At 40.6% G+C, this 14,169-nt stretch overlaps 1 protein-coding gene across 1 annotated transcript in view; it reads left to right on the forward strand.

Moving 5' to 3' along the window:
* The window catches only part of CCBE1 (collagen and calcium binding EGF domains 1), a 283,314-nt gene extending 270,535 nt beyond the window's left edge, over positions 1-12,779 (forward strand). Inside the window, exon 11 of the mRNA XM_015122114.3 lies at positions 11,784-12,779. Coding sequence (XP_014977600.3) covers positions 11,784-12,065 — 282 coding nt within the window. The 3' untranslated portion in view covers positions 12,066-12,779. The remainder of the gene's footprint in view (positions 1-11,783) is intronic.
* Positions 12,780-14,169: the final 1,390 nt, after the last annotated feature.

Below are 14,169 nucleotides of genomic sequence, written 5' to 3' on the forward strand. Positions count from 1 at the left end.
AACTCTGAACTCCATTCTCAGAAGAAAAATGTCTCTGCTATAAACATTCCGGTATTTCACAACTAATGAAATTCCTCAGGGGATACATGTGAGGAAATCCAGACATAGGCAAAAGACTTCCTTCAAATGCCAGGGGAGAGTGAAAAGTGAAAGATGTTCATGGCAAACCAAATGTTGGGGTCATTTGGTTTCAAAATGGGAGGGAGAAACACATGCATGTGTGGATTTGTTTGCAGATTCACAATTCTTTGACCTCGGGCCAATAATCAAATTATGCTGTTGTCATAGGGGATGTCCAAATATCTCCATAATTATTCTTGATTGAGATGACTCACTTAGGGGCAGTTGGAGAGAGGGATGGGAGGGAAAAATGGAAAATGGTTGTTTTAGCCAGTTTTATCTAATTCTGATTTGTAAGCTTGGGGAGATCTGTTCCTAACAGCATTAAAACACTCTATATGTATTTTATGATTTTGAAAATCTTTTAAGAATAAGTATTTAAAAGATGTCTTTTACCTGATCTCTCTAAAATAATCTCATGCGGTAAGGGATAGGGGTAGTAATATAGGTAAAACAATATTGCATGTGTGTTGATAATTTTAAAAGCTGGGCCGTGGATGTTCAATATTGCTATGGTCTGAATATGTGTGTCCCTGAAAATTCATAGGTTGACATTCTAACTCCCAAGATGATGGTATTAGGAGGTGAGGGTCTTTGGGGTGAGCAGTAATTAGGTCATGATGATGGAACCCTCATGAGTGGAATTAGTGCCCTTATAAAAGAGATTCTAGAGAGCTGCCTTGCCCTTTTACCATGTAAGGACACAGAAAGAAGGTGCAATCTATGAACTAGAAAGCAGGCCTTCAACACCAGATGCTGAATCTTCTGGCACCTCGATCTTGGATTTCCCAGCCCCCATAAATACAAGAAATGCATTTCTGTTGTTTATAAGCTACCCAGTTTATAGTATTTTGTTGTAGCAGTCCCAATGGATTAAGACGATGATAATATTTCCTCCACTTTTGTATGAATGTAGGAATAAAAATATCTTTAATAAGTCTTTCAAAATTGCATGAGTTAAAAACAAAAAATAAAACATGAATAAGTAAACAAAAAAGAAGAAATAGCAAAAAAAAAAACAAAATTGCATGAATTTAGTAAGAAAAAATCACTTGCTTGTTATTGAATGAAAGTGCTATCTACTCTGAGGTAGAGGTCACAGACCAGTATCCACTTGGGTTGCAAACAACATTCCCTTGAGGGGAAGTTCTGAGCCATCTCCTTTTCTAAAACAATTTCCATTTTATAGAATGGGCTCTGCGCTGGAGAAACCAGAGCCAGACACTTTGGATGAAATGAAATCAATCCTCTGTCTCTGTTTTTCACTCTTCATTTTCCTTTCTTACTCATGGGCCCAGTATTGGTGGAGGAAGCTGAATTCTCCAACTTTCACTGCCATTTCTGGGCAAGGTCTTTCCTCTGGAAATTGCGAGTGGGTTAATCTTCCATTAATATTTATGTGGGGATTTGGCACAGTTGTTTCCTGACTCTCCCCATGGCCACAGGCAGAAAGCACTAGGATTAGGTTTGGGCCCTAATGAAAAGAATTGTTCAAGCTCCAACAGGTTAAAAATTTTAATGTGGAATTCTCTTCAGGACCCGTTCTATATTACGAGGCCCCATTAATATCAGCTTCTCCCCATTCTTTCTGGCCATCAGTAAAAGGGACATGGGTGAAATGGGACTACTTCCCCCACCTCATTGGCCAACTCAGTAAATTCCACTAAAATGAATTAGAGAGTTTGAGTTTCATCAACAAACATAGTATCTACTGTGGGATAAGGATATCTCTGTTATCAACAATTCTTCTTCTTTCTGGTAAAAAAAAAAAAATGAATCTATCTTTTCTTTGGTGAATCCATTTGATAAGGTTGGGATATCCCACTTCCAAGATTTGGACATGTGTATGACTCAGGCCCATCTACATGGTATCTTTGATGCCAAGCAGTGCCTAGAACACAGTAGGTGAATAGTTATTATGTAAATGAATGAATGTGAATTTCAGTTGTTAGAGAAGTCTTGGCCACAGTGATTGATTCATTAGTGAGTATGTATCTCAGCAGTTCTCAAACTTTTTTATCTCAATCAACACTTTTTATACTTGTAAATACTATTAAAGACCCCAAAGAGCTGCCATTTATCACAGCAAGCCACATCTTTTCCGCCACAAAGAGTGCTTTGCTTCATGTTCTTGCTCCAAGACAAGGTGCTGTCTTTCAGAGAATCACAAGTAGTTTCAGAATGTGGCACTTGCAACCTCAGAAGTCTCCAAAGTGAGTTGCCTGGAAGAATGTAAAGAATTAATAAGTGGCTGGGTGCAGTGACTCACACCTGTAATCCTAGCCCTTTGGGAGGCCAAGGAGGGTGGATAACCTAAGGTCAGGATTCGAGACCAGCCTGGCCAACATGGCGAAACCCTGTCTCTACTTAAATATATATACATGTGTGTATATATATGTGTGTGTATATATGTATATATGTGTGTATATATGTATGCATATATGTATATATGTGTATATGTGTGTATATATGTGCGTATATTATATATGTATATATACAAAAATTAGCCAGATGTGGTGGTGCATACCTGTAGTCCCAGCTACTCAGGAGGTGAGGCAGAAGAATCGCTTGAACCCGGGAGGCGGAGGTTGCAGTGAGCCAAGATTGCACCACTGCACTCCAGCCTGGGTGACACAGCGAGACTCCATCTCAGAAAAAGATAATAAGCAATTTAAAACTTCCTCGGCACCCCAAAGAGCCACCTGATTTATTGTAGTTATTGAATCTAATTAGAAGTGAGGGAAAAAGAAGGTAAGTCTACCAGCAGAACTGGCTAAAAAACAAAAACAAAAAACTTCAAGTTACAATTTCTGAGATAGAACTGGAAAGCCAGAAGTGGTGTAGGTGTGGCCTATGGCCCTTAAAATTGGACCTCTGAGGCAGATACTGCTAGTTGCCCCTAACTCTCTCCCTTAGTGTGTTTATTCCTGGTTTTCAGCTGGGTTCATGGCCATCCAAAATAAAGACTACATTTCCCAGCCTCCCTTGCAACTAGAGATGGTCATGTGACTAGGTATCAGTCACTGGATGTAAGCAAAAGTTATGTGTAACTTCTACAACATTCCCTTAAAGGAAGCCCTTCCTCCTTTCTGCTGGCTGGAATTTGGATATGATGCTGAGAACTTAAGCAGCTGTTTTATACTAGGAAGTGGTTCATTCAGGATGGCAGGGTGGAGAGAATATGGAGCCAGGGTCCCTGACAATCATGGAGCCAGTACCCCAGTCATTGACCCCTTTCTAAACGGTCTGGGGAGTCATGTCCCACAAACCATAAATTCTCATCAGATGGGTTTTATTTAGCCCTGTATATCGTGACTTACTTTCCAATCTGACACTGGCATAACAAGGAAGAAAATAAAAATGTTTTACCTCAAAATGTATTTCCTTGCCATACCTTGAAATTGCCCTGCAAAGCCTCTTGTGGGAAAAATTCTCATTCTATGGAGAATCCCCTCTCCCGTTTGTTTTTCTTCCTTCCTTCCCAGATCCAGGAGATAATCAACTAAGAGCCAGGCATCTTTTTAAGTCGGATAAGAAACAATTTACAACCTGTTCTCTCTGAAGTCTGCTGAGAGCTTCCTCTGCACAATAAAACCTGGTCTCCATAATCCTTTATCTTTTTTTTTTTTTTTTTTTTTTTGAGACGGAGTCTCGCTGTTTCACCCAGGCTGGAGTGCAGTGGCACAATCTCAGCTCACTGCAAGCTCCGCCTCCTGGGTTCATGCCATTCTCCTGCCTCAGTCTCCCAAGTAGCTGGGACTACAGGCGCCCGCCACCACGCCTGGCTAATTTTTTGTATTTTTAGTAGAGACAGAGTTTCATCGTGTTAGCCAGGATGGTCTCGATCTCCTCACCTCATGATCCACCCGCCTCGGCTTCCCAAAGCGCTGGGATTACAGGCCATGAGCCACTGCGCCCATCCTAACCAATGTATTTCTTAAATGTATTTGATTGATGTCTCATGCCTCCCTAAAATGTATAAAACCAAGCTGCACCGTGACCACCTTGGGCACATGTTCTCAGGATCTCCTGAGGGTTGTGTCACAGGCCATGGTCACTCATATTTAGCTCAGAATAAATCTCTTCAAATATTTTACAGAGTTTGACTTTTCATCAACAACTGCCTGCCTCTGGCCTTGTATGTAAGAGAAAAAGGAACTTGAGTCTCTTTTAACCACTGGAATTACTAGTATTTTTAGTTTTCTGTAATATTCAGTCAAACCTAATCCAACTGTTAAAACCCTCAACAAACAAATGCTCTGCAAGTGAGGGTTAACAAAGTCCTCACTCTAAAACTCAGCCCTCATTTCTGCGATGGACTGCAAACATTCTATAACCTGTTTCAACAGAAATGAGTTAGTCATTCATCCTCTTGTCCTTTGCCACTTAAGAGACCCCAGGGTTGGTGAGATACATTCTGAAAAGGTGAAGACTAGAGATATATTGCTTTTTTCTGGTTTATGGCATTGAGTAGCTTAGCGTGGCTATGTGCTCTCAGACTTGCTTTTTTTCTTGTCCAAAAACTCTAATCTTGGAAGAGGAGGCAGTGAAATGCTCACACTTACATGTTTGAACGCTTGCCCTTTGGAAATATGCTTTTCCTGTTGCCAGCATTTGTAAGAAGAGACTGATACTTGTCAGCACCGCCAGGGGCCTCTGGAAGGAACTGCACACACGCCTGGTAAGAGAAGAAAGGTTAAAAAAAAAAAAGGCTGGGCACGGTGGTTCATGCCTGTAATCTCAGCACTTTGGTAGGCCAAGGCGGGCTGATGACCTGAGGTCAGGAGTTCAAGACCAGCCTGGCCAACATGGTGAAACCCCATCTCTACTAAAAATACAAAAATTAGCCAGGCATGGTGGCCCATGCCTGTAATCCTAGCTACCCGGAAGGCTGAGGCAGGAGAATCTCTTGAACCCAGGAGGTAGAGGTTGTAGTGAGCCAAAATCATGCCACTGCACTCCAGCCTGGGCGACAGAGTGAGACGCCATCTCAAAAAAAAAAAAAAAAAAAAAATATCACCTGGAAAGACTGTTTAAAACAGATTGCTGGCTGCACCCCCAGCATGCGAGATTCAGTAGATCTGGGGGTAGAACTGGAATATTTGCCTTTCTAACAAGTTCTATGAACCACACATTGAGAACCTCTGTATTAGACTTGAAATATAAATAATATGTAGGAGCCTCCCTTCCATATTAATCTTCTCTTTGACCAGGGGGAAAGTGTAACCTGACAATAAAAACATGTGCCAATGTGCTCATCCAGAAATAGAATTGAGGAAGAGAAGGGAGAAGAAGAGGGAAAGAACGCTGCAGAATGCATCTCATTTTAAAAACAGTGACAGTGGGAGGAAAACAGTTCTTCCCAGGAGCACAGCCAGGGGACACAGGCAGGCCTGGGGAAGGCAAGGCATGAAGTTGGAGGGGAAGGGGGAGTTTGGGGAAAGAAGCTAAAGTTTTGCTGTGCTGTTGTGAAAGAGGTGGGCGGAAAAGTGTAAAATCAATTTTTTTTTTAATGGCATGGTTCAACGAGTCTCTGTCCTAGTATTTGAGAACTGAGTTATTTGTGAAACCATGTTTTGGCAGAAGCAAACACAAATGCTCTCTGTAAAATGTACCACTTGAAAAATTAGCACATGCATCAAGACTTTATAAGCATCAAACTACTTAAGTCAATCAAGCAACTAAGTAAAATATATTATTATATTCAGATCTTATGTGTAGGCAGACAGTCTTCATTCTATAGCCCTGTAATTTGCTGGTGGGACAAAGATTATTGGAGGATTCTCTCAAACTTTTCAAAAAATATGTCAGGGGAAAGAAATTTGAATCTTTCCAAATTTATATTAGCATCTCACCAGTTCAGGCAGTATGCACAGTGCTGCTGAATATTTTCTTTTTCTAAACATAGAATTCCTGCCAGGATTATATTTTGTTTAGTTTTCATCACCTTCATATCTTGTGCTTTTTTAAGATGAGGAATATTTGACAGATTTACTCAAAAATGTTGGTCACGTTAAACCAATAATTTGAAATTCTTGTTTCTTTGCAAGGAAAAATCATGTGAACTTCTACATTCATCTTACATCAAAAGGGGTTCCCATTTCCAGGTGTATTTTCGACTAAATATTCACAAAAAAACATTATTTTAATGAAGCTTAACATGATGATTAAAATTTTTAAAACATATTTTTAGATGCATGGTTGACTTGACGGAAAGCTAAGGGGATTATTTGGAGGTCAGAAATGCCTGTAGTCCCAGCTACTCGGGAGGCTGAGGCAGGAGAATTGTTTGAACCTGTGAGGCAGAGGTTACAGTGAGCTGAAATCATGCCACTGCCCTCCAGTCTGGGCAACAGAGTGAGACTCAGTCTCAAAAAAAAAAAAAAAAGAAAAGAAAAGAAAAGAAAAAAAAATGACAAATCCAAAGAGGCCAGTAGGAACTTGAGTTGGTGCTTACCACCGGATGTCTGCTGGTCCCTTGTTACTTGGCGCCTCCATTTAAATAGACGTGTACATGTGTCTTTGTCCATGTGAATGTACATGTGGACTGGAAAGAAAGCTTAGGACAAAACAGGGATGTTATGAGTTGAATTGTGTTTCCCAAAATTCATATGTTGAAATTCCAGCCAACAGTACCTCCGAATATGACCTTATTTGGAAATGGGGTTATTAAAGATGTAATGAGTTAATTTAAATTGAGGTCATTGAGGGTGGACTCTAATGTATGTAATGTAATGACTGGTGTCCTTATGAAAAGGGGAAAATACGGACACAGAATGTGAAGATGAAGGCGGAGTTTGGGGTGATGCCATCACACCGATGAATACTAGAGATGGCCTGCCAAACAGAAGCCAGGGGAGAGCGCGGGACATCCTTCAGAAGGAACCAACTCTGTCAACGCTTTAATTTTGGACTTCAAGCCTCCAGAACTGTGACATAATAAGTTTTTGCTGTTTAAGCAACCTAATTTGTGGTACTTTGTTATCCCAACCCTAGGAACCAATACAAGGGAGGAAACTGGATCTGAGCCTTAATCCAAAGTCTGGATACTCAAAGTACAACATGCTTGATGGGTGAGTCGGGGTGAAAACATCCACAGGGGAGCCAGTGACTCCATAGGCATCACCAGCCTGATTTCAACAACTTCTGTGACCTCAAATGGTCTGCAATGAAAAGTTAGTTTCAAATAATCTCAGGCTGATAGCGTTCCCAGGCACCTGGCTGAAGCAAACACAAATCCCTCTGGATGCACATACTTTAAACTCGGTCCTCCAAGAAAAGTCTCACAGACACATTTCCAAGAAACATGAGTCCCTCGTCAAAAATCATTAAACACGGGGGGAAAAAAGGAGTAAGAGTTTATGGAAGCAATAAAGTGCTGAAATGAACTGCAAAGAATGCATATATGGAATTACTGGATGCACCATCAACAAGAAGTATGTTTAATATGATTTAAGCAAAAAAGGCGTTGAAAAAATGCAAGGAACATGGAACTATAAAATTTGATCAGACAGATTTGGAAGAGGACCAAAAACACTTCTATAAATGAAAACTATAATTATTATTTTAAAATGAAGTGGATGGTTTAAACAGCAGGTAAGATACAGTAGAATTGGCTAACTGGAAAATGGATTTGAAGAAAAGCAAATTGAAGACCACGAGGCAAAGATGAAAAATATGAAGGAGGAGACATATGGAACAATATGACAAGAATGAATATACAACTAATTGGGATTCTAGATGGAAACATTAGAAAGTGACAGGGCATGGCTGGGTGTGGTGGCTCATACCTGTAATCCCAGCACTTTGGGAGGCTGAGGTGGGAGGATTACTTGAGCCCAGGAGCTTGAGACAAGCCTAGGCGACATAGTGAGAACACATCTCTAAAAAAATTAGCCAGGTGTGGTACTGTACTCCTGTAGTACCAGCTACTTGGGAGGCCAAAGCAGGAGGATGTATGGAGCCCAAGAGGTCAAGGCTGCAGTAAGCCATGATTGCACCACTGCACTCCAGCCTGGGCAACAGAGCAAGACCTTGTCTCAAAACAAAAAACAAAACAAACAGAAAAAGAAAAAAGAAGGTGAAAGGGTAATAGAGAATGGCAGAGAATTTTCCTGAATTATTGAAAGACAACATTTCCGATTCAAAAAGCAAACAAAATGCAATTAAATAGAAAGGAGACACACTCATACATACACTGTAGTAAAATTGAAAAACACCAGGAAATCTAAAGACACAAGTATAGGAAAGAATAGACAAAACTATCATGATTTGCACAATATATAATAATCTATGTTTAACAAACCAAGAGATCATAACAAGACACGTAAGAGATTGCAATAAAGTGACCAGAGACAAGCATCCATAGTGTTACAAATTACAAGCATCCATAGTGTTGCCTTGTACCAGCCATAAGCAATGAGAAAATTATTTTTAAAAGATTATATGTACCATAGCAACAAACAATATAAAGGATCCAGGAATAAACCTAACAAGAAAGGTATGTGACCTTTTTGTAGAAACTATAAACCTTTCTCAACAAACATTTAAAAACAAGCTAGACAAATGGCAATCAGTACCATGTTCTTTGATAGAAAGATTAAATGTTGGCCGGCGCGGTGGCTCAAGCCTGTAATCCCAGCACTTTGGGAAGCCGAGACGGGCGGATCACGAGGTCAGGATATCGAGACCATCCTGGCTAACACGGTGAAACCCCGTCTCTACTAAAAAATACAAAAACCTAGCCGGGCGAGGTGGCGGGCGCCTATAGTCCCAGCTACCCGGGAGGCTGAGGCAGGAGAATGGCGTGAATTCGGGAGGCGGAGCTTGCAGTGAGCTGAGATCCGGCCACTGCACTCCAGCCTGGGCGACAGAGCAAGATTCCGTTTCAAAAAAAAAAAAAAAAGATTAAATGTTGTAAAGTTTTCTACTTCCCCAAAATTTATATAGATGTTCAAAACAACCCCAAACAACATTTCAACAGGATTTTCTGGGAACTTGACACTCTCATTCCAAAATTCCTAAAAGAGAGTAACAGCACAAATTAGTCATGCCAATTTTGAAAACAAAACAAAAAAGAAAGATTTGCTCTAACAAATATTAAAATATAAAAATATTATAAAGCCACCATAATTAAAAGGGTGTAATATTTTTATACCAGGAAGTAAACAAATAGAAAAGTCACAGATAGAATTAGGAATCAGGGGCCGGGCGTAGCGGCTCACACCTGTAATCCCAGCACTTTGGGAGGCTGAGGCAGGAGGCTCACTGGAGGTCAGGAGTTCAAGACCAGCCTGGCCAACATGGTGAAACCTTGTCTCTACTGAAAATACAAACACTAGCTGGGCATTGTGGCAGGAGCCTGTAATCCGAGCTACTCAGGAGGCTGAGGTAGGAGAATCGCTTGAACCTGAGAGGCAGAGGTTGCAGTGAGCCAAGATCATACCACTCTGCGTGCACTCCAGCCTGGGTGACAGAGCAAGCCTCCATCTCAAAAAAAAAAAAAGGCGGGGTGCGGTGGCTCACACCTGTAATCCCAGCACTTTGGGAGGCTGAGGCGGGCAGATCACGAGGTCAGGAGATCGAGACCATCCTGGCTAATGCTGTGAAACCCCGTCTCTACTAAAAATACAAAAAATTAGCCAGGCATGGTGGTGGGCACCTGTAGTCCCAGCTACTCGGGAGGCTGAGCAGGAGAATGGCGTGAACCTGAGAGGTGGAGCTTACAGTGAGCCGAGACTAGGCCACTGCATTCCAGCCTGGGCGACAGAGTGAGACTCCGTCTCAAAAAAAACAAAAAAGGAATCAGAAATGGACCTATGTGGGTTTCTTTGGTAGGTAATACAACTGGCACTTCTAATCATTGGCTAGATCATTAATAAAAGTTGTTCGAATATAGGCTTTCCATTTGGAAAAACTAAGTTCAGTCCTTACTTCACACCACTAACTTGGGTTAAATCCAATTAGATTAAATATAAACACAAAAACTCAAAAGTATTAAAAGAAAATGTTATATAACAGCCTATGTAGAATAATCTTGCTCTATGTGAAGGATTTTTAATCAACCCATAAACCATTAAAAGCCATAAAGAAAAAGATTTAAATTTGACTACCTCAAAATGTAATACTTTTATTTAAATAAAAGAATTCATATATAACAATAAGGAAAAACTATGTTATAGAAAGAAGGGCATAATAGGCAAATCAGGACAGGATTAATGGGTAAACACAAGAAGAGAGACTCTAAGAATCAGAGAAATGTAATTTGTTAAACTGAGATAATTTCACCTACAATTAATGCTGAAGTTTAGAAGTAATAATAATAAGAGTTGACAAAGGCAATGGGAAGAGTGGATGTTGGTGCTGGGTACATACACTCTGGAAGTACAATTTGACTCTATTCATATTTTTAATGTATATGCTCTACTACCTGGCAATTTCATGTCTAGTATCTATCTTTAAGAGTCTTATATATGTGTACTATAAGGCATGCACAAAGATGTTCAATGCAGCATTGTTTATAATAGCAAAAAAAAAAAAAACACCTAGAAACAAAGCAAATGTTCATTAATAGGAAATCAGTTGTATAAACTGTGATGTATTCATTCTATAAAATACTTTTTAAAATAATAAAGCTGATCATTATGTTCTGACATGGAAAGAGCTCTAAATCATAGTTTTAAATGGGGTCGCAAGGAGAGAAAGCAATTTGAAGATTTTGTATTATTTATGTAAAGATACTGATAATACAATAACATATATTTTCAAGATAGGAAAGCAAGTGCATAGAAAAAGATCTAGACAGATATCATTACTTCTGGGGAGTGTAATTGGATAGTGTGGAGGAGGGGTTTGTCGGGGAAGTGGGTGAAATGGCTTTATTCTTATCTGTAATTTTGTATTCATATAAGGAAAACAAATGTTAATTTTATTTTTAATTGCAAGCAAAATATGAAGACTATTTTTTACAGAAAAGCTTATTCAGATTCCTTCTTTTCTGCAACAATTCAATGTCCAATAGAATCTATTCCAATCGTGAGCTTCCTAGGTCCCTAACGAAGTGTCCAGTTTACCAAGTTTCTACTTACATACATCTTTTCTCATCTTTATGTGCTATGTAAAGCTAAATAAATCTGCTCCTTGGAAAGTGCTAAGAGTGGCAGTAAATCCAAAATTAATATACGGCAGTGGTCTTTATTTATAGGTGTAATATTATTCTGTCTCTATTTGTCCACCTTCAACTCTACATTTCTCAGGGCTGTAAGCTTTGGAACCAGAGAGAACTCTGTTAATTTTGCAATTTTGGAGCCCTGATAAATTACCTATGTCTGTAAGTTTCAGGTTCTGCATTTCTGAAAATCAGAAAGGCTCCTACTTCAAAGGCTTGGTATACTAGATGAGACATTAAAAGTGAAATTATTTAATATACTGCTTGATCAGCAACGTTCATTCAAAAGTCAAGCATACCACTTAGCTGTGTGAACTTGTGGAAAGTTAATTCACCTCTCTGAGTCTCAGTCTCCTCAACCGTGGAATAAGAATAATAACATTTTATTGATACAGGTTCCTCTAAGTCACAAATGTAAAAGACAGCAAGCTCAATACGCAGACCATATGGTCATATCAATCTTTGCTTCCCTTCGTTTCTGCCTCTTCCCCTCTAGCGTCTCCTGCAGTTCCAAGCTGACACGGCAGATGGTGCAGTTGAATCGCCCAGGGAGCCTCAGCACAGCAGCCTGTCACCTCTCCACGAGGCAGCTGCCGCAAGCTGCATTCACTGGAACAAACCTACCTTCCTTCTAGAATGTGAGTCAGATGTGGCAGTGGCCCTGCAGGCGGCAGCAATGGCAGTGTCACAACACAGACTGAGATTTCGCTTCAACGCCGAACCGCTTGGGGGCTCTCATGGATGCAAAGTGTGTCATTTCCTTGTCGAAGGACAGTGAAGGCAGGTGTTTGCTGCTCTCCTGCAGGCTCTTGGGCATGCTTCAGAGGTACTTCTTTAGGGACCAAGCTCTCATCAAATTAATAGTCTGTCCGTAAGGCAGATCCTGTTAATTACCTCTGTTTAATGAAGTTTTTCTTTTGGAAATAGACAGAATGTGTTGATTCTCCATTTTTTGGTCCGCTTGAGTGAAGGAAAGTTGATGCTCTAGGCTGGATACAAGACTGAAATAGGATATTCCGAGGCAGCTTCTTACAGACGACCACCTTTCCGTACCAGCCATTAGAATTATATGAGCTTTAATCCTGCACCTACCTTTCCAGGGTTTCCTCCTCCAAGAAGCGGGGTTAGCACTGGGCCAACGACAAACAAGTGAAGGGCTTGGGTCAGGATACCTATGTTACAGCTGCAGAATGTCAAGCACAGGAGCAGTCACTACAGCTTGCCAGGGCAGAGCCCACAGAAGTAATATTCCAAAACAACACATTTCCATATTATTCCAGCACAGCAGAATGGCTGGGGGCTGCAAGTTGCATTTGAACAGCATTTCTCAACCTTATCAGACCTAATGCCCCGCTTTCATAACAAATACTGTGTAACTCTCCCCTCTAGTATCCCACAATGAGATGCACAGATACTACAACTTGTCTATGCACATATTTAATCCCTGTAATGTCCTTGCAATAATATAAAGAATAAATGAAAGCAAAGTCATTATAATGAATATGTATTTCCATGTGTGAATATGCAGACACAACTATGCTGGAAGGCACAAGTAGCCTGATGCTTATGTCTGTTCATAGCATCATCCTAAATATCATGGCCACAAATCCGAATTAAGTGTTGGTGATTCAGGTAGCATGCGCTGCATTGAATGACTCAGTAAAATTCCAACCAAATGTAAGTATAATCTTTCTTTACTTTACATATAATTATTATAGATACATGCCATAAAAATAAGTTGCATTTATATGCAAAACAGAGGTAGGTTCTAGGCTCCCTAATAGTTGTAATAGCTACCCTTCCTACACACACAGACACACATGCTTCCTAAAAAAACCCAGGAAGTAAGTATGGCCGCTCTTGAAAACCACTGGTATGGAGGGCCAGATAGGGCCACAGGGCATGAAGAGGACCTGTAGTTGCCTTCCAGAACTCTTAGGTTCTCCAGGTGATTACCCAAGACCTTTTCAACTGCCAAAATCAAGACCTTGTTAGTATAATTATGTAACTGATGCCAAATTTGATAACCATAGAGTAAAGACCTATTGCTAGGGTGACTGCCCTAGATTCCTGTGTGATGATGCAGCTGTTGTGTCAGACCTGGGATGGAACAGCACTGCAACACACCAAAACCAGCCTGGGAAACGCAGGCACAAAAGGACACCTGGTTCATTTCCTAAGCCACCCTCCACTCCACCACACTCCATCTGGACAGGCTCCGGAGGAAAGGCCTGGATGCAAGATCCCAGCAGACCCTCATGCCACAGGGCCATCCCAGCTCTGCTCCAGCCACTGGGATTGTTTGGTGATCAGGGGTGTCGATGGACCACTGGTTTAGGCTCTAGTTAATTGAATGTTCTGGTTACATGACAGTTAATTCACAGTCCTCTTTGCTTTGATCCTTATAAAACTTTCCTAAATTCATGTGTTCACCCTTCACCAAACAACGTTTACTTAGTTGGAAAGATTCCTTTTTCTTTCCTCTATTTTACAGATTCCTATAATAGTGTTATAATACTCTGATATTAATAGCAATGCATTTAGTAAACACACAGCTCTAGCTTCCTGGCTTAACGCATAGTACGTACTAGAGAAGGGAGGTGTTGTTTTATGTTTAAGCATACTGTAAGGTTTCAAGCTTCTCTTTCTGAGCCATTATCACTACAAAGAATGAAAGTGCCTACATAGGCATCAAAGATTGTGTTTAATGTGGATTCTCTTTTTTTTTTTTTTTTTTGAGGTGGAGTCTCGCTCTGTCACCCAGGCTGGAGTGAAGTGGCGCGATCTTGACTCACTGCAAGCTCCGCCTCCCAGGTTCACGCCTTTCTCCTGCCTCAGCCTCCCGAGTAGCTGGGACTACAGGCGCCTGCCACCACGCCTGG

Source organism: Macaca mulatta, chromosome 18 (assembly GCF_049350105.2).
Source record: "Macaca mulatta isolate MMU2019108-1 chromosome 18, T2T-MMU8v2.0, whole genome shotgun sequence".
NCBI classification, from domain to species: Eukaryota; Metazoa; Chordata; class Mammalia; order Primates; family Cercopithecidae; genus Macaca; species Macaca mulatta.